General features: G+C 48.0%; 2 protein-coding genes across 2 annotated transcripts in view; one reads left to right on the top strand and one right to left on the bottom strand.

Annotated features, from left to right (window-relative positions):
• Positions 1–1,124: 1,124 nt before the first annotated feature.
• On the top strand, positions 1,125–18,048 carry CNTN2 (contactin 2). Its single transcript, XM_050911215.1, is given in 23 exon segments — positions 1,125–1,179; positions 5,772–5,916; positions 6,199–6,374; positions 6,699–6,794; positions 7,121–7,330; positions 7,924–8,023; positions 8,291–8,466; positions 9,169–9,305; positions 9,843–9,972; positions 10,858–11,008; positions 11,291–11,343; positions 11,346–11,417; positions 11,790–11,965; positions 13,245–13,365; positions 13,653–13,811; positions 13,954–14,103; positions 14,853–14,923; positions 15,116–15,350; positions 15,792–15,907; positions 16,283–16,469; positions 16,835–16,947; positions 17,036–17,204; positions 17,939–18,048. Coding segments are annotated over 23 exon segments (3,108 nt in total).
• RBBP5 (RB binding protein 5, histone lysine methyltransferase complex subunit) overlaps positions 5,444–27,057 on the bottom strand; it is a 41,351-nt gene continuing 19,737 nt past the window's right edge. The window contains exon 14 of the mRNA XM_050911221.1: positions 5,444–5,709. Within this exon, the coding sequence (XP_050767178.1) occupies positions 5,702–5,709 (8 nt within the window). The 3' untranslated portion in view covers positions 5,444–5,701. The remainder of the gene's footprint in view (positions 5,710–27,057) is intronic.

Raw genomic sequence — 27,057 nt, 5'->3', positions numbered from 1 at the left:
ATGGGCAGGGAGAGGAGTGGAAGTGGCACCAGCTGGAGCAGAGGGATAAGCAGCACTCGCAGCCCACGAGGAGCCCGGCTCTTGGCAGCGCCTTCAGCAGCAGCTCGCTGGGGTGTGCGTTTGGGAGAGCGGCAGGGAACACGAGGCTCTGCGGGCTGTGGGGCTCCTCGAGGCGTTATTTCAAAAGTGTTTGTTAAGAAAGAGGGGAAAAAAACCCAGCCCAGCATCCCCGCTGGAGTCACAAGGAAAGAGGTGCGTGTGCTGAAGCTGGTCCGGCGGTGGGTTTAGCCAGGAGAGCGCAGGGACCAGGGGCTGCACAAACAGCTCGGTGTTTTGTTCGTTTTTTTTTCTTTTGGAGATCTTGGAAGACAGGAGTCTGCAGAGGGGACTGGAAATCACTGCTCCACCTACTGTGTCTCACAGCATCAGGAAATGCCTTGGCGCTCCATTGTCTCTTGATTAACTGTTCAAATGCATTAAACTTAAGAAGAAAAGCAGGAAATGAGCCAGCCCTGCGCAGCCGCTTTGTGCCGCTCGCTTTCCGCGCTGCCCTGCAAGCGAGAGCTCGCTGCACGGATGCTCTGCAAGCTGGGGTGCAGTGCCCAGTGACGAGCTGGGTCCCCCCAGCCTCTCCAGAACAAGAGACTCGGGCTGGCACGGCACCCAGAAGCAGTCGCTCCCTGCCTGAAGAGTTTCAATTAAAGATGCCTTTTTCACAAAATAACAAGAACAAATTATTCCTTCCTCCTTCCCCCCTACTAATATCCTGTGTGCTTCTGGCTTTGCGTTTTTTAATAAAAAATGCTAGGAAGGAAGCATTATTTTTGGAGGGGAGAAGAAGAATAGCAGAGAGTAAGAGAGGAGGAACAATTTCCCAACCAGATCTGTCATGGCAGAAAGAAAAAGACCTCGTTCAAACCCCTGTGTGTTCCTCACCGGGCAGCTGGATGTTTGCTCCCGAGTGACTCTCACCCCGGGCCCGTGGCCAGCGGGGACGCGCAGCTGGACGCCAGACCCTTGAGCAGAGCCACAGAAATGCTGCAGATAACTCCTCTTGTCTCTTGCAGGGCTGCTGTCCCCACTCATCCGCAGAGGCTCAGCCGTAACCCGGCCGGAGGCGCAGGATGGGAGGCGCCGCTGGATTTGTCCGCACATCCCTAGCTGTCGTCACCTTTCTGGGTAAGAGCAGCCCCTCGCCTCTCCGACCCGGAGGTTTCCATGGGAGAGCCGAGAGGGGCTGTCGGAGGTGCCAAGCGGGACATCGCTCGGGGCATGCAACGTACCTGTTGCATTGCTCACCCGGGACGCATGTCTCCATGCCGCACCTCTCCATGCTCTGCAGCTGCAGCCCTGCTGAAGCCCAATTCTCCCAGGCAGTTTATGCAGCCAGGGGACGTGTCTGTGCTATGCCCAACTTCCCTTTGTACCGCTCAAGAATGAGCACAGGAACGGTTGACACACAAGTCTCCCCCTTTCTAAATTCAAATTTAGGTGAAATGCAGGAGATGCGGATCCTCAGGCAAAGCCTCGGCAGGACCAGGGCCCCTCCGCAGCCCGGGCTGCCCAGGCTTGTCCTGGCCTCGGCACAAGGAGGAATTTCCTCCTGCCAGCAGGACTCGCTCATGGCGAAGCCACTTCGCCTCCCAGTTTTTCTAGAGATGCCTTTTTGGCCATACCCTGGCTGCAAAGATTCCCCCAGTCATCGGGGACCATTTTTGGATCTCTGGGAGTCTCAGGCTGCACTCTGAAGGTCCCTTTTCAGCAGGGAGACATTTCATTTCAGACAACTGAGAATTAGATAATGTCTTCAAGCTAATTCATCATCCCAGGCAGAGACTGCTCGCCTGTCCTTATAAATATCTAATTACCTTTTAATGTTCTCTGGATCCCCGAGGAGGCAGAGGGAGGGGTGGCTGCCCTAGATTGGGAGGCAATTAGCCTGTTTGGAAATTGGTCTGACCCAAATCTGGTAGAGGCAGCAAGACGGAGTCGGGCTTTCCCATTAACCAGCTGAGTTCGTGCAACTTGCTCCCCGTCCAAGCTGAGCCCACAAAAAATGACTGCTGAAAAGCCTGCGAGGGTTATTTTCTCTTGACCTTTGGCTGATGATGCAATGGATCTCAGGAGCCAGCTGGGACTGGACAAATCCTCACTGGGAACACAAGCGAGGGACCAGGGACAGAAAAATGCCAGCTATAGATGAGGCTCAAGGCAACACTCCAGAGTGGGTGAAGACCCAAAGCCTCCAGGTCTGGGCTGTCAGCTCCAGCCCTGGGAAGCTGGGTTGGCAATGTCAACCCTCCCTCGGCCGTATCACCAAAAGGATGACTTCCCAGCGATACGTAAAGGTTTAAAGCTTATGAAGTGCACAGAGATGACTCTCTAATGAACAAGACTGTCAGGAAAGTCTAAAAATCTCTCTGGCCTTTCTTCATTCAGTAAAAGCCATGGAAAATCTTGAAATCTAAGGCTAGCCAAAGCACTGTCCCTTTGTTCCTCAGAAAGCTTCTCGTTAAAAATAACCCTCTGTTCCTCAGAGAGCTGCTCTTTAAAAATAACCACTTTGATTTTGTGCACATGTGTGTGTTCAGTTTTCCTATAAAACCAATTAATTGCCCAGCTCCCTCATGTGCCAAGGCTTCAGGCTGTGGTCAGTGCTCCGGAGCTATGGCTATGCTGCCTGTGCTCAATAAAAGGATTGCTGCTGATGTCCTCATAAACTGGAATACATCTTGGAAAACGTTCAACTGAGACATTTATAATTTCCTGGTCTCCAAAGCTAGTGCAGGGCTCAGCGCAAAGGGAAAGCATTCAGCCTCCTGGACACCCGGGCTTTCCAGGTCTGACTTTCAGCATATTCCAAATACTAATAATAATGCAAAACCACCCTGCCAGAAATGAGCCAGCGCCGCTGCACAGGGGAGGACTGGCAGTCACCTCCTGCTCACTGCAGTGGCAAAGGAGATAAGGTTTGAGTTTTGTCTATTCCAGCAATATCTGGTATAAAGTTTGGGATTTTTTTATACGCACAGAGACTGCTACGTCCTTGGTGGTGTATTTCATGATACAGTATTTTTCTCTCCCAAACAGTAGCACAAGTCACTGCTGGAGTGCTACGTGAAATCTTCAAGCGTTTCTGCAGCTGTTTTTCCGAATCTTAATTTTCAGATGTTCCACTTTCACCTACTCCTGTTTATTTTGGTGTTAATATTTATTTTTCCTAATAATAGAATGTTGTTCTGGAGAGGCATAGCAGCGTATTTACCATAATTTCTGCTCTCCTAGCTGGATTTTAACACAGAAAGCAGTGCTGCATAAGGCATGCCCAATTCTGAGCAGGTCACTCTGCTTCTTGCAAATTTGGCTTGCAGGCTTGAAGACCTTTATTTTGTGTTTGTCTTCTCCCCGCTATCCAAATGATAGAGCCCAAGGAAGGTACCTGTTTCGGTAACATTAAAAATGAGAGTTCTGGGGTGACAGAAGTAGCCCAGACGATCAGTCTTAGAGGTACTGAGATTTACCACTCTGCTTTGCTCTCAATTCTTAGTTCTAACCATATCCCGATCTTGTAACTATTTAATTATTACTTTAATCTAACCGTTGTTTTGCTTAATCAGTGAGATCCAGACATTTCACCCCCAACACCAACCAGACACCTTGGAACTGTAGATAAAAACCCAGCCGAACTTCTGGCATTGATTACATTTGAGAAAATCAATGCCTGACAGTTGTAGTCCATAACCTTGGCAGAGGAAAAGGGACAGCAGCAAATAGCAACGGGGTGCAGACTCTGGGTGGAATCAGAAGGGATGATTAGCGTAATTTGGCTTGATTGGGAAAGAGCATCCCATGAGAAAAGGCATGCATGTGAGTGTTAATAATATATATTTTATTTGTTAAATAAATAGAAATTATTTACCATATGCTACCTATTATTCTCAAAACATAAAGCTGTTAAACCTTAATCCATTCATTACTATCTATCAGAAAACAATTAATACACTACTTCCTTATTAATTCCACATTAACTCACGATTATTTTACCTGCTGGTCAGCAGAATTATTTCCAGCTGAGACTTGCTCAGCACAGCCATTGCTGACCCAACTGAGAGAAGATTTCCAGCTTACACAAGCTTCTCCTTTGTGAATATAACTTTTCTAGAAGGAAAATGGCACCTACACTGATTTGGAGGGAATATAACCCTCAAAACGCTGCTTTTCTCTTGTTCCAAAGTGTTGGACACAGGCTTACAGTCCCTCTTCCCTGTGTGAGCTGAGGGCCCACCAGGCTCCTGCCTGCACGCAGCTCCCTTGCAGCAGCACATCCCCGCTGCCGGAGCCGAGGGCCCGGGTAATTGCCTGGTGCTCGGACACAAGGAGCAGCCGACAGCTGCTCCGAACCCACGGAGGCAATTAGTGGAGCCCCTCTCCCGTCTCACCCTCATCTCCGCATGCAAGAGCAGCCGGAACATGAGATGAACCCCAGGAGCTACAGGTAAAGGGCTGCTTCCCCCGAGCCCAGGAGAGCTGAGCTGGCCATTCCCTGCTGGAAGTTACTCTTGCATAAAACATCACACTTACTGGAGTCACTTAATTTAACTAGTGACCATGCTGTGTACTGTAGGGAAGGAAACAGATTGCTGGTTGGCATGGCAGTTTTAAGACAGTTATTAATTCAATTACAAAGCATGGCAGGATCCTGGGGCTAGCTAAGCATCTCTGAGCTTATCACTGCAGAGGCAGAGGGGGACCGTGCTGGGAGCACGCTGCCTTGAGGTGGCTCCATCCCTGCTAAGGGACAGGCATTTCTCAGGGTGCCAGGGAGAGAACAGACTTGCTGGCGATCATTATCCCACTAGCCGCTTCTGCAGTTAAGAGATTTCCAGGCAGCTTCTGCTTTGTTCTTACTTATTTGCACTGCCATTTCCATAAAGCCTGTGTGGAAGGGGTCTGCTAGCATTTGCCATTTATCCGAGACCCAGAGTAACTCACTGCGGACAGCTGACACTTCCCAGTGAAACGTCATCACCACGCCAAAGGGTGGCCCAGACACGGCGTAGGAGAAGGCAGGCAGGTTCTCACGTTCCTCTTGTGCCTATGCCTGAGCCATACTCAGGACAGCAAGATCAGAATCAAACCCGTGTCTGAACACTACAAAGGAAGCTTCAAGCTCTTCCCATCAGCTGAACAGCAGAACTGATACCTGCAGCACTGGTTTGCACACCAGCAAGCAGCAGGTTTGAGTCATCAGGAGCCGATGATGTTGTGGACGCAGGGACGGAGGGGAGCCAGGCGTGTGCAGGGAGGCAGTGGCAGAGCTGCGAAGATCCAGGTTCTCCTCTCTCCTCCCGTGTCCTGGAGAGGACTTGGGAGGAACCAACCAGCCCAAGTTCGTACAGACAGAGGAGGAACCAGCACGTCCTCACTGCCAGGGACTAGGAGGGCATCGAGGGGTTCCCAGCTCCGGTCTTGTCTGTGCATGGCTTTCCAAGAGGCGTGTGTCAGTACTCCTTCATCTGCACGTCTTTAAGCATGTCTGGTCCCTCTGGCACAGCAGAGATGGCGCGAGATGCTCAGTGGGAAATGTACGCTCTCTGCCCAAAGCCATGGTTGGGGCTGGGCTGGGCTGACAGATGGGTTGTGATTTTCACGTTGCTCCTTCTTTTATTCTAGATGCAGTTCTGACGCTGCCAGGGACACCCTACAAAACTAAAAATGAGAATTTTTAGAAAACGCTAAATTGAGCTGAGCAGGTTTTCCCTCTTTCGCAGTTTGGTGCCAAGCACAGAGTAGCACAAGGAACTACGGGCCAGTGTTTGAAGAGCAGCCCGTCCACACCCTCTTCCCTGAAGGCTCAACAGAAGAGAAAGTCACGCTGGCTTGCCGAGCAAGAGCCAGTCCTCCTGTGACCTACAGGTGAGCTCGCCTGCTCTCTCTCTGTACCAGGACTGGGGCACAACCATCAACAATTTTGCTTTCTGTTCTCCACTTTATATAAAGAACATCACTACCATGGGAATCAGCCTCCTCGTCCACACGTGATGTGCCATCCCTCCCAGGTCACAGACCAGATATAAATCTAACTCAAATCCCAACACACCACAGCTGGAAAAACAAACAAGCACAGCCTCCTCCGAGGCACCACGAGTGTTGGAATGAGTATTTACCCCTCTCACTCTTTACACTTGCTCTTGGCAGGTGGAAGATGAATGGCACAGAGATAAAGATGGAGCCAGATTCCCGTTACAGGCTGGTTGCAGGTGACCTAGTGATAAGCAACCCAGTGAAAGCCAAGGATGCTGGCTCCTACCAATGCGTGGCATCTAATTCCAGGGGCACAGTGGTCAGCAGGGAAGCCTCCCTCCGCTTTGGCTGTAAGTTTGTCTCCACAAGGTAAATGAAATGCAGCCACAGTTATGCTGGGGGTAAATTGAGTCCCCCCTGCTCGCATTAATAAAGGTTGGAGAGAAGCCCTCCTGTGCGTGGTACCCAACATCATCACTGGGAGAAATCCCCTGGCGCTTTCCATTAACGTGGAGGTGTGGTAGAAATTTGATGCACTACAGAGAAAGTAATATTTTTGGATCTCCCTCTGTACAACCACTGAAAAGACCAGCCTGTGGAGGGGGAGATAAAAATACAGTAATTCCTCCAGCTGTTTTTTTCGTCCACGGACAGGTTTCACTGTGCTTGTTTAGTTTTGCAGGAATTCTCCGCAGAAGAGCGAGACCCCGTGAAGATTACAGAAGGCTGGGGAGTGATGTTCGCCTGCAGCCCTCCTCCCCATTACCCAGGTAAGGGTTTGCATTTCAGCATCACCACTAGCAGGGATTAGCAGCACTGCTCGTGCCAGGTAGAGAGATGCTACAGAGCAAGGGATTCCCAGACATGTGAATTACTCCTTGCTCTTCTTTGGGAATTTTAGGGAAGCAAATTTGTTTTTAATTCAAATTCTGTAAAGCAACAAAACAGAGGTAGGACTTAGCACATGGAGAAAACAAATACCATCCAAGGACCAACTTCAGCTTAGACTGGTCTAGAAGACAGCCTGCTGGGTTTAGTCCCACCTGAGAGGACACAGGCAACTTGTGCAGTTTGTTCCTTTTTCTTTTCCCCACAGGCTTATCCTATCGATGGCTCCTGAATGAGTTTCCCAATTTCATCCCAGCCGATGCAAGGCGTTTCGTCTCTCAGACCACAGGAAACCTTTACATTGCCAAGACAGAGGCTTCCGACCTGGGGAACTATTCGTGCTTTGCCACCAGCCACATCGACTTCATCACCAAGAGTGTTTTCAGCAAGTTCTCCCGGCTCAGCCTCGCTGCAGAGGGTCAGTGCTCTTGGATTATCATACGGGGACTGGGCAAAATGCAAAATTAACAAGCGATCGCAAAGCACTCGGGCTCCACAGAACACCAGCAGTGCACAAATCACCCACCCGTCTCTCAGGGCAGCTTAAGAGCTTACAAAAATATTGATGGGCTGGAACCCGGGGGAAGCAGCCCTCTCTCCAGGCTTCGCTGCTTGTGCAGCTACAAACCCCATCAGTGGGGTTTCTCTGTTTGTAAAAGAGACCTGGCACAAGGTGCAGCCTGTGCAGGCTCACATATCCCTGAAACTACTCTCCTCTGCCTTTGGTGACCTTGCAGAGGTGCAGCTAAGGATACTTCTTGGGCAGGGCAAAGGGAGTAAGCAGGTAGGAAAGTAAGGAGAAATAGTCCCGAGATGTTGTAAAGAGATTTTTAGAGACTTTAGTAAGAACCGTTTTAAAAAGAAAATGAAACTTAGCCTCTGTTGCCTTATCCAAACACACAAAGGTTTTGGAAAGTAGTGTAACCTTGCAGGTACCTCTGCCCTTTAAGACTTCACATGTGCCATTTTAAAGTCATCCAGAACTCCTCAACAGTGCTTTCCTTTTAACAGATGCCAGGCAGTATGCACCCAGCATAAAAGCCAGGTTTCCTGCAGACACCTACGCTCTGGCTGGGCAGATGGTGACTTTGGAGTGTTTTGCCTTTGGAAAGTGAGTGCAGCGTCTGCATCGCTCAGGCTCAGGACGGGGAGGGTATCGCAGAACCTGCAACTTCCACAACCCCTCTCTTCAACGGGTCTACTGCAGACCAGAGATGGAGGGGGAATGGAAAGAGGGAGGCTAAAGCCATCTGTCCTGCTGGCCAAGGCCCAGCTGGGATGGGACCTGGGTGGCTAAGTGGGGATTGAGCTACACTACACTGTAGTGCAGCCTGAGGTACCCAAGAGCTGCCCCTTCACCAGATTTACTTTTACACAGCCCTGTTCCTCGAATAAAGTGGAGGAAGCTGGATGGCTCGCAGTCCTCCAAGTGGATCGGCAGCGAGCCCCTCTTGCAGATCCAGGATGTTGGCTTTGAGGATGAAGGCACTTATGAGTGTGAGGCTGAAAACATCAAAGGGAGAGACACCTACCAGGGCCGCATCATCATTCAAGGTAACACATTTAAACACGTGCCTTTCCAGAGCACAGCAAGATGCCCCAGGCAATGGACTGAGCCTTTGGGACTGAAACCACCACCTCTGATCCTGCCTCCTATCAGCCCTAATTAAACCTATTGCAAAGCCCTAACAAAGACCTGCAGAGATCACTGATACCTTTCCTCAGTGGATACATTTAGGCTATGGCAAGTAGAGAGATGTCCTAACTTGCTCTAAAATAATTCTAGCAAAAATGAGGTAACCAGGGAAGGAAGCATAGTGGTAAAAATCAAACTTGGCTCTCAACCAAGATCCTCTCCAAGCCTGGGGTACTTCCATAAGGATTAATGCTTGGAGCTATTAATCAGATCTAGTCAAGTTACAAAACTTAACCTGGTTATCTTAGTCTGAATCCAGTCTTTCCTGAAGTTCAGGAATGACTGCATTTACTCTTAAGAAAAGAAACCATAACGTTCTTCCTCAGATCTGGATTCTGCCATAATTTTGTGCAGTCCACATGCACAGCTGCAGCCAGACCCATAGAGGACTCAGCCTTGCATCGCTGCACAAAAGGCGAAGGCTGTTACTACGGTGAAACACGCTGTGATAAATAAATCTGCCAGCAGAGATGACACAATGAGCATCCTTCTGCCTGCCTGGCACAACAAACCTCTCATCTCATCTTCTTGGCTCTGCCACCTCTCTTGCTCCTTTGCAGCTCAGCCGGAGTGGCTGAAGGTGATCACAGACACGGAAGCCGACATCGGGTCCAACCTGCGCTGGAGCTGCGCGGCTGCTGGCAAACCCAGGCCCGCAGTCCGATGGCTTCGGGACGGGCAGCCGCTGACCTCCCAGGTACCACCGGCGCAGGTCTGACAGCGAGAGCAGCTCGGCCAGTGCACACCAGAATTTGCAGTACTGAACCTGCTACTCCAGACTTAGACCCTCTACTGCCTCGCTGCAAATGCATCTCAACCCCCTTTTATCACCCCGCATCCCTATTCCATGTGCCCCCATGAGGCTGCAAAGCAATGCCACAGTCCTTACCGACAGCAAGTTCCTTCTCCCGTCACTGCCATCCCAGCCATTGCTTCATGCAACCACAGGAACTCATAGCCAGTTACCAAGGCAGATAAATAGCACCTTGTACCTGTCTCTGTACGACCTGCACGTTGCTGCTCAGGCACTCAGAAGTCTCAGCAAACAGAGCACAGTGATGTGGGGTAGTGACTGGACAGACGGAAAAAAACGTCCTGTGTTTTCTCCCATGGAAAACCAGGCTGGCTTCAAACTGGCATAAGAGTCTGTAATGAAACTCAACCCTGAACACACGAGGCTTGAGTTCCATTTTTGTTTTTCTCATCTAATGGGTTCATCCTCTTGTTTGCACAGAACCGCATCGAAGTGAGCGGTGGAGAGCTGAGATTTTCCAAGCTAGTCCTGGAGGACTCTGGCATGTATCAGTGTGTGGCTGAGAACAAGCATGGCACAGTATATGCAAGTGCTGAATTAACAGTGCAAGGTAATTTCTCATTTCCCAGTGCTCTGGGTTTCAATGGGACACTGAAGCATTAGATCTCTTCCTAATATCCTATGCTTGCAATCATAGAGTAAGATAAGAGCAGACAAAAACTGCTTCACTCACCATTGAAATATGGTTGCTGGTTCAACAAGACACTCTACAACCCTTTAAAATTTAAATTTTGTGTAAATTCAGTAATGCTGAAAGAGAACAAGGACATCTGTTTAGCTACAGAAAGTGTACAGGACAGACAGCAGCAGCACTACAAGCTCTCTTCCACTACACAGCCCTCCTCTTTTTTGGAGGAAAGAGGTCAAAGAAAAGAGTTCAGTATCCATTCACCCTGCTTTGATGGATGGTAGCTGGAACTGGACTGATGCCAAACTTGTTCCACATTAGTCTAAAAGCTTATCTCCTCGTGGTCAGTAGATGCCAGAGATAAATTAAAGGCCCTAAGCATCAACTGTTCAATATTAACACACTGCAATGCATGAGGGCAACAGATAAAACCCAATTCTATCTCTGCAATTCCAGGTCGAGTTTTAGGCAAGCTGGATGTCTGCATTGGTGACTTTGGTCAGGATATTGAAGAGAATATCCTCTACATTTTCAAAAGCAGCTGTTCTTGTGTCTCTCAAAGACCTTGCACTTGTTAGGGTCATATCATCGCTAAGTACAACACGTGTCACATAACACCTGCCTCGGCAGGCGTTAGAAACCACCCGGCAGCAGAGGAATCACTCCTTCATCTTGCTCACCAGATATTGCTATGCTTCTGTTACCAAGTCATCTAACAACAAATCAATACCTAGTTACGTGGCAGTTAAAATGCTCACATAGCAGGGTTTTCTAATCATTCCTTAATCCTCTTTTTTTCCCCTGTAGCTTTAGCACCAGATTTTAGACTAAACCCAGTGAAGCGACTGATACCTGCAGCCCGAAGTGGGAAGGTCATCATCCCATGCCAACCAAGAGCAGCACCAAAAGCCACTGTGCTCTGGACCAAAGGGACTGAACTTCTGATCAACAGTAGCAGGTAGCAGCACAGAGTCAGCTTCTACCTAGAAACCATAGCTAAAATCACTTTTTTTTTCTTGCCAGAAGACTGGACTTGATGACCCAAGTGTGCTGCTACATCCCTGAACATAAGCACTTTGTTATTCCTCTAGTTTCTTCTTTAGAAAACTCCAACATAATATTTTGCAGTCCTGTCTTTATCACCAATTTCTCTAAAATCAGCAAGTGCTGGAAATTGCCAGGTGTACAGGGTGAACAGACGTTTTAACCTTCCTCTTGTATGGTTCTTTTTCCTTTCCAGGGTGACTATTACCACAGATGGCACCTTGATCCTCCAGAACATCAGCAAATCTGATGAGGAAAGTATACCTGCTTTGCTGAGAATTTCATGGGCAAAGCCAACAGTACTGGAATCCTCTCTGTTCGAGGTAGAGATGTTTGCCTTGATTTGGGGTCAAATGAGCAAGAAACATCTAAGAATGCCATGATGTGATATTTCTCCTCTCCTTGTACTCCCAAAAATCAATGCAATACTCAGGGAATCAAAGACATTTCAGCCTGTGGAGCAGCAAACCTTCTGCCTGACCCACCAAATCATACCTACCAACAACTGGTCCTTGAGAAAAGCATTTCCATTTTCTAACCACTGTGATCCCTCATCTTCCTCCTGTGAAACTACAGCTGTTAGAGAGGGATGACAAGTTGGAAAGTGTTGGTTGGTTTGGATGCTCTGCAGCATTCATGTATAGCTGCAAAGGTCCATGTACCAGATAACAGCCCTCCCTGCTCTTTCTCCGCAGATGCCACCAAAATCACATTGGCACCATCTAGTGCTGATATCAATGTAGGTGAAAACCTTACTCTACAATGTCACGCATCCCACGATCCAACTATGGACCTAACCTTCACCTGGTCACTGGATGATTTCCCCATTGACTTTGACAAGTCTGAGGGGCACTACCGGCGAGCCAGTGTGGTGAGTAGAAAGGGCAATTATGTACCATCAAAAAGGACAGAAAATTAATACCAGCCTCTTTGTTTGCATGTTTGTGGTGGGTTGACCCTGGCTGGACACCAGGTGCCCACCAAAGCTGCTCTATTGCTCCCCTCCTCAGCTGGACAGGGGAGAGAAAATATAATGAAAGGCTCGTGGGTTGAGATAAGGGCAGGGAGAGATCACTCGCCAGTTACCATCATGGGCAAAACAGACTTGACTTGGGGAAATTAGTTTAATTTATTACCAATCAAATCAGAGTAGGATAATGAGAAATAAAACCTAAATCTTAAAGCACATTACCCGCTCCCCTCCCTTCTTCCCAGGCTCAACCTTACTCCCGATTTCTCTACCTCCTCCCCCCGAGCGGCGCAGGGGGACGGGGAATGGGGGTTGCGGTCAGTTCATCACACGTTGTTTCTGCCGCTCCTTCCTCCTCAGGGGGAGGGCTCCTCACACTCTTCCCCTGCTCCAGCGTGGGGTCCCTCCCACGGCAGACAGTCCTCCACGAACTTCTCCAATGTGAGTCCTTCCCACGGGCTGCAGTTCTTCCCGAACTGCTCCAGTGTGGGTCCCTTCCACAGGGTGCAGTCCCTCAGGAACAGACTGCTCCAGCATGGGTCCCCCGCGGGGTCACAAGCCCTGCCAGCAAACCTGCTCCAGCCTGGGCTCCTCTCTCCATGGGGCCACAGCTCCTGCCAGGAGCCTGCTCCAGCGCGGGCTTCCCACGGGTCACAGCCTCCTTTGGGCATCCCCCTGCTCCGGCGTGGGGTCCTCCAGGGCTGCAGGTGGAGATCTGCTCCACCGTGGACCTCCATGGGCTGCCGGGGACAGCCTGCCTCACCATGGTCTTCACCATAGGCTACAGGGGAATCTCTGCTCCGGCGCCTGCAGCACCTCCTCCCCCTCCTTCTCCACTGACCTTGGTGTCTGCAGAGTTGTTCCTCTCACGTATTCTCACTCCTCTCTCCGGCTGCAATCGTGCAGGTTTTTTTTTCCCCTTCTTAAATCTGTTATCCCAGAGGTGCTACCACCGTCGCTGACGGGCTCGGCCTTGGCCAGCGGCGGGTCCATCTTGGAGCCGGCTGGCATTGGCTCTATCGGACATGGAGGAAGCTTCTACAGCTTCTCACAGAAGCCACCCCTGTAGCCCCCCCACTACCAAAACCTTGCCATGCAAACCCAACACAATGTTGAATGCTGGATTGTGATCAGGTGTGTTCAAATGCTCTCCCCACTGTCTTTTCTCTTCCCCACGCAGAAGGAAGCTATTGGGGACCTCAGCATCTTCAACACCCAGCTAAAGCACTCGGGGCGGTACACATGTACAGCCCAGACAGTTGTGGACAGTGCTTCGGAGTCAGCCACGCTGACTGTCAGAGGTAATTTCTCTGTCCTAAGGTCCCCTGCTCCTTACAAACCTGAAATAATGGCATAGTCCTTGCAAGGGATCAGCTTGCTCTTCCCTTGCAACCACCTCACCATCTAATATTTGAACTGGATGGGATAGGCTTATGAGCTTTTCTGGAGGCCAAAATTAGAGCTGAGGCTTCCTAGCTTCCAGAAAAGAAAGTCCTGATTTTAATTTATGACTTGCACAATATAAAGAGCAATAAGCCTCCAAATCTTTCATCTTAGTAACATGTCTGTCTGTCTCCCATCATCCCAGGACCTCCAGGCCCTCCCGGGGGTGTGGTGGTGAGAGACATCAGTGACACCACCGTCCAGCTGAGCTGGAGCCGTGGCTTTGATAACCACAGCCCCATTGCCAGGTACATCATCGAGGCGCGGACCCTCCTCTCCAGCAAATGGAAGCAAATGCGTACCAGTAAGTGTCTTGAGGGCAGCGGCGGTGGCATGGCCCGTGCTGGCTGCGGGGCACCAGCTCGCTGACAAGTTCTTGCTCTGTGCTCGTACGCCGGCTGCCACTCGCTCTATTTGTTCTCCTCTCGTGTTATTGGATTATATAGATCCTGTAAATATTGAAGGCAACGCAGAGACAGCCCAGGTGGTGAACCTCATTCCTTGGATGGATTATGAGTTTCGGGTCCTAGCGAGTAACATTCTTGGAGTTGGGGAGCCAAGTTTACCCTCCAGCAAAATCCGTACCAAAGAAGCAGGTATGTGCAGATACGCTCAGAGGTAGAAAGGGGAATCAGAGGTACCTGTCCCTACATGCTGGAGAGGGAAGGCTGGCTTGTAGCATGCCTTGGTCCCAAACAACTAGTCATCTCCTTGAGTGCTCCTAGAGGTGATGCCATCACAAAATTTTCTGCTTTTTTGCCCATTTACACATCAAAGACAAAGCAGTACTAGAGCTGGCAGCTAACTTCACCAGCGTTAGATACAATATATTAAACCATTATAAATCCTAGCTTCAAATCCTGTACCTGCTGGGCAGTAATGCTTAGGAAGGGGAAAGAGCCCTATTATATCACAGAGCACAACTCTGCAAAGACGAGGTAAATTTCCCAGCAAATGGCTGTGAATGTTCATTCTATCTTCTGCTGCTTGAACGTGCAAGCAGAAGGGCTGTAAGAACAGCAGGAGAACTGCTCTCAATATACCAAATGCATATTAACTCCTTTCTAATAAAAGCTCTCCTCCATATCCCTGCTTTTGAGCTTCATTCTTGTCCCCTTGGAGACATGCTGCCTCCAAATAAGCTTGTCAGGCACTAGCCAGTATTCTAGACCTGATTTTTACAAATATCTGAAATACTCACGGCTGAAAATATAGAGACAAGCACTTTCATACAAGCTGTCAAAGCCTGGCTACTCCCAGATCGCGCAGTGTCTGTGCTCATTTTCATCACTGTTGTTTCCTTAACCCAACCTGTGCTGTCTGCTTTTGTTTGGGGACCCGACAGCACCTACTGTGGCACCATCTGGGCTCAGCGGAGGCGGAGGGGCTCCCAACGAGCTGATCATCAACTGGACGGTAAGTCAGCGGCACGGCACCAGCCGTGGATGCTGGGAGAGGGCCAAGGGGAGGAGCACGTGCCATTTCTTTTGGGAAATCAGTGCTGCAATCATAATGTTGATACGTGGTTGAGCCAAACACTGTGCTTAGTCCAAAGTCTTGCTCGTTTGAATGGACCAAAGCTCCTCTCTCTTTCCACCCCCCTCACAGCCGACACTGCGGGACTATCAGAACGGAGATGGCTTTGGCTACATCTTGTCGTTTCGCAAGAAAGGCACCCAGGGGTGGCTGACAGCAAGGGTGCCGCACGCAGAATCGCTGCACTACGTCTACCGCAACGAGAGCATTGGTCCCTACACGCCCTTCGAAGTGAAGATCAAAGCGTACAACAGGAAAGGAGAGGGACCAGAGAGCCTCACTGCCATCGTGTACTCTGCAGAAGAAGGTAAAGAGGGACTGCAGAGACTCTGAATTCACCGTGCTTTGTCCAACCAACCAACGTGTCCTCAACCAGCTCCCTACAGAGCTGTATCTGTCTGGGAGCTCAAAGATAGGAGAGGTTTCTTTTACTCAAAGAACAGCTGACAGTGATTTCAGCATAACATTTATCTTCTACTTCAGATACACAGATAGATGTTTCCCTAAGCCCAGCCGTGACTGTACACCCAGAGCTTCAGAGCAGACACAGATCCTCGCAGCACACAGCTGTGGCCCTGCTTGTCCTACTAAGGCCCTAAATCCCTTCCCCTTGCTTTGCTCCGTACACATAATACCGGCTGTCTGGCTGCACAGTAATGGTGTGCAGGAGAGCCCTTAGTTTCAGTATGGCGATTATGCTGCCCAGAGCTAGGAAAAGGATTTTATTCCCTTTTGTTGTCTTTTTCAGAACCAAAAGTGGCTCCTTTCAGAGTTACGGCCAAGGCTGTTCTGTCCTCAGAAATGGATGTGTCCTGGGAGCCCGTTGAGCAGGGAGACATGACTGGAGTGCTTTTGGGCTACGAGGTATGAGAGCCATGGGAATGAGAGACACTGAAACTGAGATCGGAGAGCCCAGTGAAGAAAATACCCCCACAGGCTAAGTGAGGTGAAAGGAAACAGCATTTTGTTTCCAAAGATGGAGGATAATTAATGGACAGCACGAGGCTCTAATGGGGCCAGTACTACTGCTCACAGGAGAGATTAGAGAGAGAGAAACATCCTTTTTTTTTTTCTGCTTGCCTTTCCACACAGGATGGAACCTTATTCCCAGGCACATACTAAGCAAAATGCACAGAAACAAATACCAAAGGGCCTCCAGCACTGGCTGTGGATGGACTGAGTCTGGTATTTGCAGATGCCTCTATCCTTACTAAACCCATCATATCCTTTTCTATTCAGATCCGGTACTGGAAGGATGGTGATAAAGAGGAGGCAGCTGACAGAGTGAGAACAGCGGGGCTGGTCACATCGGCTCATGTAACAGGCCTAAACCCCAACACGAAATACCACGTGTCAGTCAGAGCTTACAACCGGGCTGGAACCGGCCCCCCGAGTCCCTCCACCAACGTCACGACAACGAAACCACGTGAGTGAGCCCTGACCACCTCCATTTTGCACATTGTACTCCCCGGGGCTGCTGCTTCCTCCAGAGGATCCCCCATGATCAGCTAACTGATTAGCTTTTTTATCTTGGTGCTCTAACGCCATTTTAAGTAGTCCATAAAACAGTTCCCTGAATTTCCTCAGATCAGTCTTGTGGTCTGTGTATCACTTATCTGAGAAGATCTGTGCTCAGAGTAACGTTTGCTGGGATACCTCCCTTAAACCAACCACAGTGCTGCCATCAGCCCCGTTGACTAGTCGTAGAGTCTCAGGAGACGGTTGTAACCAGCACAACCTTCTCATCGGTCCCTGACTTACTGAATCTCTGTCTTCTTTTGTATCTCTTAGCACCAAAGCGGCCACCTGGCAACATCTCTTGGACTTTTTCTGGGTCTACAGTCAGCATCAAGTGGGACCCAGTAGTGGCGAAGGCAGATGAGTCTGCAGTTACGGGGTACAAGGTACAGGCAGCATGTAGCTGGCCTTCTCTTATAGGTGACCCTAAGGAAATCACAGTGAACATAAACTCAAACTTGCCTCTTCCAACAGATGCTTTACAGGCAGGATTCCCACTCTGCTCCCACACTATTCCTGGCCAGCAAGAGCCGGATCGACATCCCCGTCCCTGAAGACTTCACTCACGCCTTTGTACAGATCAGGGTGACGGGCCCTGGGGGAGATGGAATCCCAGCAGAAGTTCACATCCTCCGAAACAGTGGTATGTATGCTCCTCTGACTATACACACTCCATGCACACACACTCGTTTACAGCATGCTTCACAGACCACTGGAAAGCGAGCTCAGAGAGAGGAGTTAATCTGCAGGACTACTTGCCTGTCATTCGCTACCACTGTTCTTTGATAAGTAATGACTTAGTCATACCTCCTCCCCTACCCGGCCATAGCACAGCATAACAACAATAAATGCTATTATGTTTTAAAATCCCACTCTCCTTTCCAGCAACATGGGGGAAGTCCTACCCCAGTGTTTTAGGTTGAGACTCTGGAATTGGTTTTGGCTCCCTCGTGCCGTTCACTCAAAGGATCTTCTGACGTATTCCTCTCCAGCCGTCCATCAGCTAACCTCTCCTCAGACTCTGAGTAACCTTTCAGCCTAGTCTGAACCCAGCTTTATTATTTGCAGCTAAAGCCCTCGAGGCCCCACGCAAGCCCAGCTTACATTCACTAAGAGTGAAATCCTGACTCTGTTTGTGGGGCCCCGACCCCAACTCCAGCAGGTTCCCTTGATTTGGGGGGTAAGTACTCAGGGCCCACCTCCAAATTCTTGTTTCAAATACAAGTGTTCCTGGGAGCTTCACCAGTGACAACCACAACACAAGCACACAGAACCCCAGAACTAACATTTTACCAACCCTCCCAACTCTTTCCTCAAGACATCCGATTGTGTCTGTGCAACAAGACAGTTGCTCCTTCCTCATTCCCTTTCTTTCAGGGACAAGTATGATGGTGGAAGATTCTGTGACGAGGCCAGTGCCACATGCTGTCATTATCACAACTAACTCTCTAGTAATGGTGGCCCTGATCAGCTACCTAGAGCTCTGACGATGGCCAGCGCAGCGGAGGACTCCCGGACACGCTTCCTCCCAAGCCAGTGGGGAACTACTTAATGCTTGGCTGCTGCAACTTCAAGTTTGTACCACAGCAGCACTACGGAGAAAGGATGTGACAACATTGTTTTAAGGGAGGAAGAAAGAAACAGCTTTTTTTTGTTGTTTTGGAAGAATATAAGCTTTCATACAAGAAATGGGTCTTTAACAGATTAAAAATTTTTTAAAGAAACGAGTAAAACGAAGAATTCTACATGAATTCTGACAGCCAACTGCCCCCCACACTGTATCCAGTAGGTTTGCTGCCTTACGAAGCCATGTACTAAAATAACCAGACTGCTAAATTTGACTTTTTTTCTTTTAAATATGTAGAGTGAATTTTGGGGGGTGTAAGGGGAGGATGGGGACTGAGGATTTCACAGTGATCAGCATGTACCATACCAATCCCAGTCACAGCCATCTCTAACAAATTATGGGACAGGATTTCTGCCCCCCCCCCCCCCCCCCCCCCCCCCCCCTAATATGAGCCAAATTCTGCAGCAACCAGCCCAAGGAGATAAAGCCACAAGAGAGATTGATCTCTGCCCCATCCTGAAGATGGGTGAACACAGAGTTTAGATTGTGAAAAGCTTTTTTACGACACTGGTGTTAACTTGCAACCCCAGCCTATTGTTTGTATCAACTGTTATGCTGTGAGGTGCAATGTTCAATGTTATCCATATCCCACGTGCTTTTGGGGTGTTTTTGTTATACTGTTTGCTTCTTTCCTTTTTGTTTGGGGAGGAGAAGGGGTAAGCGAAAAGGAGATACTTTTCTAGCATTCACTGATTTGGAGAGGCAGTTCTGCCTAATAATGGAGATGTCAACATATCCAATTTCAATAGAGAGAGGGTCTTAAAGGAGGAAGAAAAAGGAATATTACATAATTTAACCAAGAACTGGAGACTCAAGGAAGCCATCACTGGGGCAACAAGGAAAATCTGGACTCAAGTCAGATTCATCACCCTACACAAAGGGTTCCGTCCAGCCAAAATACCAGTCTCAACTTGGGACAGCAAGATTGAGATCCAACCAATAAGTCAGTCTGGTTTTCAGGTCCAAGGCTCATACAGCTAACATAAATGGGAGGGCTGATACCCCAAAGAAGTACAGGGATGTTGAGGTGCACCATTAACTAAAATGGATGGGAATAGATGTTGCATATTAAAATCTCTCTGTCTCCCAGTAAAGCAACTGACCAAAGTTAACGAGAAGCTGATTTCCATTGTTTGCTGGTTAGATCCCAAGCACGCTTTTAGGGACCTTTACCTGCCTGTACTTCCTCCTTCCCAGCAGACAATACTGCTGGCCTGAGCAATCTCAGTTCCGGAATTACCTGACAAAGGGCTACACTCGCAGGACTGTGCGATGGCAAGGGAATGACAAGCAGTTTCTACACTAGATGCCAATTCCTTGCCCTTCCTAATCATTTTAAAACTACTGTGTCCTAGGCTTAGTGAGCATGAGAGACTACATGCATAAATCCCTGGCCTCCCAAAGTTATGCCTATTGTATATATCCATAGTATCCCAATTATCCCACAATTTTTTTAGCATCTGGCCTACCCTGGAAGCAAGAAGGTAAATGCACCAGTAGGTTCACACCATGCGATGCAAACAGCAAGGCTCTGGGCTGAGGAAGAAGGGCTCCTACGTGTTTAGCAAACAAGACAAATGTTTTAAGAAACAGGCAAAGAAAAATAAACTTAATGAAAGAGTCTAAACATTTAGAGCACAGCTGCAGCAAAAAGAAAGGGTACCTCACTGTTTCCATTACAAATAACACCTGGGATAAAGTGGAAAAAAGACGACAACAGCTCCCACTGATACATGGCAGGCTGAGGCAGGCAGCAAAGGCAGGGAGCCATCACCCCCGGAGCCTGTCCTGAGCTTCCTCCAGGTCCCTCTGCAGCTCTCCATGAATTACCCCCTCGGTCCCTCGAGCAGGCTGAAACACTTCTTTCGAAGGACAACAGCTAAATATAAATTATATTTTTGTATGATTTATGTTCTTGAAGATTTTAAAATATTTTTATTGATGTTTGGAAGCTTTGTTTGGCAAAATATTTTATGTTGTTAATTGAGCATTTTTGTTATCACCTCCATCTTGCTGGGCCTTCAACCTTTCTCCCACAAAAGATGGGATGAAAGGAAAATTAGGAATTCAGTGTTAGCTCAAAAGCAAAGGAAATTAGGGCTTGGGCAACAGTTACCTGATTGATATGCAGAACTAGCAGTAGCCATAATGACAATATTTAGGAGGCATAAACTAACTGGACCTATGGAGCTTCAGACCAATGCTGGATGATGCCCACTGCAGCCCTGCAGAAGCATGGGCCCGATTGAGGAGAGGAGCAAACAAAAGCAGAAAGGTTAAATGACGTGCCCAAAGAGCCTTCACCGAATGGAGATGCAGACGCTGGAGGCACCCCAGGTCTGATCCTGTCGAGTTAGCCAGCACGCTGCAGGGGGGGACCAGAACAGAAATCCCTCACACTGAAGAAGTCTGCTGCACTCCTCGGGAAGAATCGCTGAGCAGGAGGGAGCTGCTTCGGTGCACAGCCTAGCCGCAGTCATGAAGTTCATACTGGTTTCAGGCACAGACTCTGCGTGAGGCCAGCTGCGCTCGCCCCATCGTGCATCACCAGCCCCATCCAGGGCAGCCGAAACGCCTGCTCTCCCAAGGGGCTGCCATGCCTGCAAGCCCACGGACACAGCTAATTCCCTTCAAGAGCTGCACACTAGACACCTCCAGGGCTGAAGAATGTGCTTTGATGGACCCCATGTTGGATGAATTCTCACAAGCAAGCAAAGTGAAGCAAGGTACTCGGGGAAAATTCAAGGGCTGAGGTTCAGCATCAGTCTAGGTCTGATCACGCAGGCTATGCAATGTCTCTCGCAGAAACTTGGTCTCAACAGATGCTTCCAAATGTGTCTGGCAACACTGGCGGCTCTGTCTGTTTTATTGAACTTCACAGTATTGGAAAGCAAGATGCTTTATAGCATGATGAAAACAGTATCTAAATGCTGCAATGACACTGGGTTTTAAATAGCAGCCACCTGCAACATTTCCCTGGGAAGATTAATACATTTTCCGTACATTTCTTTGTTAAACTAGATCACAGGCACAGTTTATATAAGAAGTGAAAAACTACACGAGTTGGATTTCAAATGTTCCAGTTTGCTGGAACTGCTCTGCATTGCAAATGGGCTGAATATATTCTAATTTGTAAAACTGATGGTCTAGTATTTTCTAAAGCCTCAAATGACAAGTAGATCCCCTTGAAAGTTAAATGTCTTCAATCTGAATTCAAGCTACGCCTCTTTTTTGAGAGGGTAAATCATCAGTACATACAGTTTCATCAGTATGCATTTTAAACCAAAACACTGCTGAGCTTTCGCAACATTTTAAGGATTACACATAGAAGCAAAGAGGTATGACCTAGTGATAACCACAATGGCCTTACAATCACTTGCTCTAATCCCAGCTCTGACACTGACTCCATCTATGGCTCCAAGCAATTATTTCACCACTCGCTGCCTCAGTTTCCCTTCCTGAAAAGTGAGGCACAAGCAAGTCATTGTGTATTTGCAAGTTCTTTGCAGTTTGAAAGTATCTGTGTATTCACACTGCTGTCAAAGGCGTGACTGCAGCTCACGTAGGGTATCAGAGCTGACTCCAACCACCTAGCTCGGGCACCAAGAGCAGCGTACCCGCAGCAGCACAGGCTTCAGCAAGGCTGATCAGTCACTGTCCGAGTCCTTTGTGCCAAACCTGTCCTTGTACCTGTGCTGTCTCTGCTACCTAGTCCTTACCTAACTTGGCCAGCCACAGTTCAGCTGACATCAATGTTTCCTGAGCACCAACAAACTCTGGAAAACACACGTGGTAAACAGGCAGTCTCTCCCCCACAGATTTTTTTTGACATTTTGGGGGAATTTGTTGATACTCCAAAGCTGCAGAGCAGAAAAGATAGTGGCACGTTATGAAACACTACAGGTAAGCACGGGGAAACACCTCGCGACAGGGCACGTTGGGGAAGGAGCGGGACAGAAAAGATTTTCCACTTGCAACACTGGTAGATGAGAAAGGCCAAGTTCAGGCCCAGACGGTTACAGGCTAAACCCCGCTCCAGACAAGACAGCTCAGTTTTTGTACATAGACACAAGCCATGTTAAGATAAAGACTGCCTTGTCTTAGGCAATCCGTTCCGCCATTTTATTTATCAGGAGGTTAGGTGACCCACAGAAAAGGATTTGCACATGCAAATGCAGCATTTGTACCTAGTTAAACTTTATCCAGGCTATAAAAAAAACTACATATAAAGCCTAGCCAGAGCCACCAACAGGAGAAAAAGATGTGGAAGAAGCCTACTGCAAAGCCGGTTAGAGCTTCCTAAAATGCAGCACGGGTTAAAAGGAAAGGTGTTCAGAGCCAGGGGAGAAAACTTAGATTTCAACATCTTAAGAAAGTTTACTGGCTTTACACTATCGCATTAAGTTGCAAATCAATTTCCTGTCTCATTAAGAATCCCCTACATTTAATTGCTCTGAGCATTTGCTTTAGAGATTAACTTACAGGGATGAATTAAGTGCCATGGGTTTTGTTCTCAGCACTGTAATGGCTCGCTAAGGAAAGTCATCTAATTTCACAGGGTCCATCTTACTTGTCAGTAGTAAAAACCAACCTCACAAGGGTGCTGTAAGGAGCATGCAACAAGGGTGAAATGTTTTGAGACTCCCAAATAAGAGGAGCTTTACAGTTCTGATTTATTCATATTTAACATAAAATAATCTTCTACCTGATACTATTGAACTTGCAGACTGAAGATTGCGCTTCTGGTTTTAGGTTGCCCAGGCTAAATTCAGCATTCAGATATATGAGTTTGAATCAGGAACAGCTCACATTTGCAGCAGGACAGATTAAGTGGTGTGCCCTGAATGGGAGACACTCATATTTTTGCCCAAGGAATCAGCTGGATAACGCAGGCATCGCATTCAGCTAATGCCTGGGGGGGTCTAAATCCCATCTGCTCTATACCTGCAAAGCTATCCCCCATCCACAGAAACCGTCTGCTGTGAATATTTTAATCCAGATTCACTACACACAAACAGGGCAGTTTTCTTCTCAGTAACTTTGTTGTATGTTATTTTTTTAAGAAAACCAAATGGGAAACATTGTAAGCATACTGTACTTACTGTAATTATGGTTATTTATTGGCTACAGTAGCACGCAGTTCATAAATAAAGACCTTCAGAGACTTGAGACAACTACTGGAGTCTGGAGTACTTCTGTCCAGCTTTAAATGCAATTAGTACCTTGCTTGCTCAGGAGTCCCCCTGGCCCAGAACTATATTTTTCCTGACTGCCAACTGCACGTACTAGTACAAACAACAAGCCCAGTGAGACCCCATCCACACGGAGCTGGACCCCTCAGCAAAAGTTAAGTCAATTAAGATATAGTAAACTCAAATTCTATCCCATGACAGCGATAACTAGCCAAAAGAAGAGAGACTGTCCATGGAGCAAGGAACTGCGGGCGTTGAGGATCTGGTTAGAGAAGTTAATATAATGTGCTCTCTCTGGCTGGTATTCCAATGGCTAGAAAGTAATGCTAGAAAACTCAAAGTAAAAAATTTCATGCACCTTATTAGCAGAAAGGGTAACTGATTGTTGGAATAGCTTGCCAAAAAGCTTCATCATCAATCACAGCCTTTAAACCAAGACTGGAAATCTTCCAGGAAAGATAGCCACTAGATCAGCCACAAGCTAGCAGGCTTGCAAAGGTTCACTTACATTATAGAAAATAATTTCCTTCATTGCAGGAAGCGCTGCATGAAATCACCTCATCCATGTTATGTCAGATTAATTCATCACAGTCATTCCTTCTGGCCTTAAAAAAAAAATCTACTGGCTTCCTTCTACCTTTCGGGAGGATGTCAAGAGATCAGCTCGAGCTGATCATGGTACATGGTACAGGCCTGAGGGTCTCCACTGGAGTTAGGCTGAAGCCAGCTGCAGTCATGCTGGAGAGCGGAGAGATGAGGAATTGGGCTCAGCAGCACCAGGTCGTGGAGAGTCTCACCCAAACTCTTTCCCTCGGCCCATCCTGCATGCATTCACTTTCATGTAGCCCCTAAAAGAAACACCATGCTTGACCATGGGATGCACAGGGGGACTCGGGCACTGGCTGCAGCAAGGTGTGCTCCCAAGACCCCCTAAGGATGGAGGGAAGGACGGAGGGAAGGACGGAGGGAAGCAGCCGCTCCTCCTCTTCCCAGAAGCTACAGCCACCCACAGCTTGAGGTGCCAAGTGTAGCTGGTTGCCATATAACACTGCCCAGCCCCTGGCTCTGGGTGCCGAGAGCAAAGCAGACGGGACAAAGGGCCCGAAGGAGGCTGTGCTCAGCTGTGCTCAGGCCCCGGGCAGGCTCCTGCCCCTCTGCCCCGTGCTCTGCAGAGCTGCAGGCTCATCACCGGGGCCATAATTAGCTCAGGGGCTAGCTGCAAAGGGGCTTTGTAAAGGTGAGGGCAGCATCATTAAAGAAACCAGCAGGGAGCGGCCAAGACTGAGATGAATCCCTCCCCAGTTCATCTCCCGCAAGGGCACTCCTGCTTTCTCAAGAGCCATCATTAAATGCCGCTGCACACGATATAAATCAAGGAGACAAATGTATCGTCACCGACAAACAGGCGGGTCCTCCTGGAAACCCAAGCACAGCCCTGCGGAGAGAGCACGCCGGCAAGCCGTGCCGCACGGACACTGGACGAAGGATGCTGTGAGGCATCGCTTGTGCCCATCCGTCCCAGAGAGCCAGTGCCAGCTGACCACTATAACCTCACGAGAGCTCAGCTGCATTTAAGAACAAAAAACAGTTTATCTAGGAGTGTCTGTGTGTTTCCAGCAAAGGCTCCTATGCAGGTTTCAGGCATTAGGGCTGCAGCCACTATGAGTACAGCCCGTGCTGCGATATTTTGGCAGGCCTGGCCCCAAGAGAGGTATTTTTCTACACGTAAATATCAAGGGAAATAGGTAACTTTCTGTGAGACCTAAAGCATTTCCGCATAAGGTTCAAATTTGTATGAGTTGTTTGGGGTTTTTCCTGGAGGCGGAGGGTGGCTGACTTGGTTTACTGCTCCTTTCTTTCAAGTCACAGAAAAAGACAGTTCAAGCAAATCCCTTAAAATTGGTATCAAAACACTTCAAGAATTAAAAGGAATCTACCCCAGAGCTAATGGTTTGTGTTCCGCCTGAGAAAACATCCTCCTCGTTACTTCCCCACAGGCATTTTAAAGGATTTCTTGTTTCTAAGTCTTACATTGTTGGGTCTCAGGTTCCCATGCTGCTCGCTGAGTCCCCAGCCTGGAAAGCAATTTGTTAATTGCTTTCTAAACAATTGTCACTTTACTTGCAAATACCAAAAGGGCGAGCAAAGGATTTACACCGATCCAGTGCTCCTCTCATAGAACAGACGTAGAGAGACCAATAAAAGTAGACCTTCCTTGGAAATGAAAAAGCATCAGGAAGAAACAGGCAGTTTCCACAAAGAGCCTGAACACCAGTTTAGACAAACAAGCCTGGGATTGGTGACAGGGGTTAATGAAAGACCCCTCTACCTCGGAAAGATAAACATGAGCAGCTTTTTTAAATGTAAGGGACACAGAAAAGGCAAGGGACGGACGGATACTGGTTGGAATGACCTCAGAAGCCTGGGACAGACGGGCAGAGAGAAGTCAGACTAGGCTTGTAGCATCAGCAGAGCCTGCTTCATTCCTGGGAAACTGATACAGAAAGCTCCAAGAAAGAGGAAAAGCTTTAAAATTATCTTCTCTCCTGTTAGGACCAAATCAAGGTACAAGTAAATTACCTCTGTGAGTAAATCTTTAAAGCCAACGTATGTAAGAGATGGTTCTTACCACTCTGAAGATGCTTCATACTCAGTGTTTTCATAAAATCCCTACTCAAAAAATAAGCACTTGATCTTTTTACCTCTGTGGACAACAGGTCACAAAGCAAATCAATGCTTATATTGTCAGGGACACGGAGGGACAGCATCTTAAAAGCTTTGTGCAAATCTATGCTACAGCTGGTTTTGTTTAATAATATCCTCCTATTATTTGCTTCTGTCTTATGATTTTGGGGGTTTACTACCTACCATGAAAGCCAGATTTTCAAAAGAACTCAGCATATAACGCTTGAAAACTCCTAAAACTTTATTTTACTGCCTAAAAAGAATTTGTCCCTTATTGGCACCCAGTAAATGTTCAATAATATTGATTTATTGACCCCCACCAAAGCCAAAGACAAAACTTTTGCTAAAGAAGAAGAAACCTCAAAACAGGCAAAGCAAAGGGTGATGTTATTTTATATGCTGCTAAGTAATTCTGGTCTAAAGGTTCTGATTAAATTAAATCATGGCATCAAATTAACTATCATCAGAACTAAGCACAAAAAACCCTTATTATGGTCTACCTCTGAGTCAGCAGACACTAATTTAGAGTTAACTAAAACACTCCTGCTTAGGATTAGTTCTGCAATAGTGAATTTGCTTTTCTATATTCAGCCTAAGATGATGTATGAACTAAATCCACAGTACTCAGCGTGCTTCTGCAAAATACGCTGCTTTGTACACGAGTTCCACAGGTCTAAGTCGGCATCACCAGAGATAGGCAACAAATGAACATATTTGTGCAGTATTCTGTAGCAGAAATGACTGCCAAAAAGCTGCGGTTTCCTGGAAAAAATGCAGGGAGGAACACAGGCAAAAGATCAATAGCTACTCAATGTATCTGTGCTGGGAGAAAGCCAGCAAAAGGAAAGGGGAGAGTGAACTCTGAATTTCCCCAGTTTTCAAAAGGATCATTCCGTGGACTTGGAAAACGTTCGTTGGCAAAGTCGCGCCTAGCACAGTGAGGAAGAGATCCGACGCTGTCCTTGGGAAGGGAGGTGCATTACACAGCCAGT

This window comes from Gymnogyps californianus, chromosome 27, assembly GCF_018139145.2.
Source record: "Gymnogyps californianus isolate 813 chromosome 27, ASM1813914v2, whole genome shotgun sequence".
NCBI classification, from domain to species: domain Eukaryota; kingdom Metazoa; phylum Chordata; class Aves; order Accipitriformes; family Cathartidae; genus Gymnogyps; species Gymnogyps californianus.
This window is presented reverse-complemented; position numbering and strand designations above follow the sequence as displayed.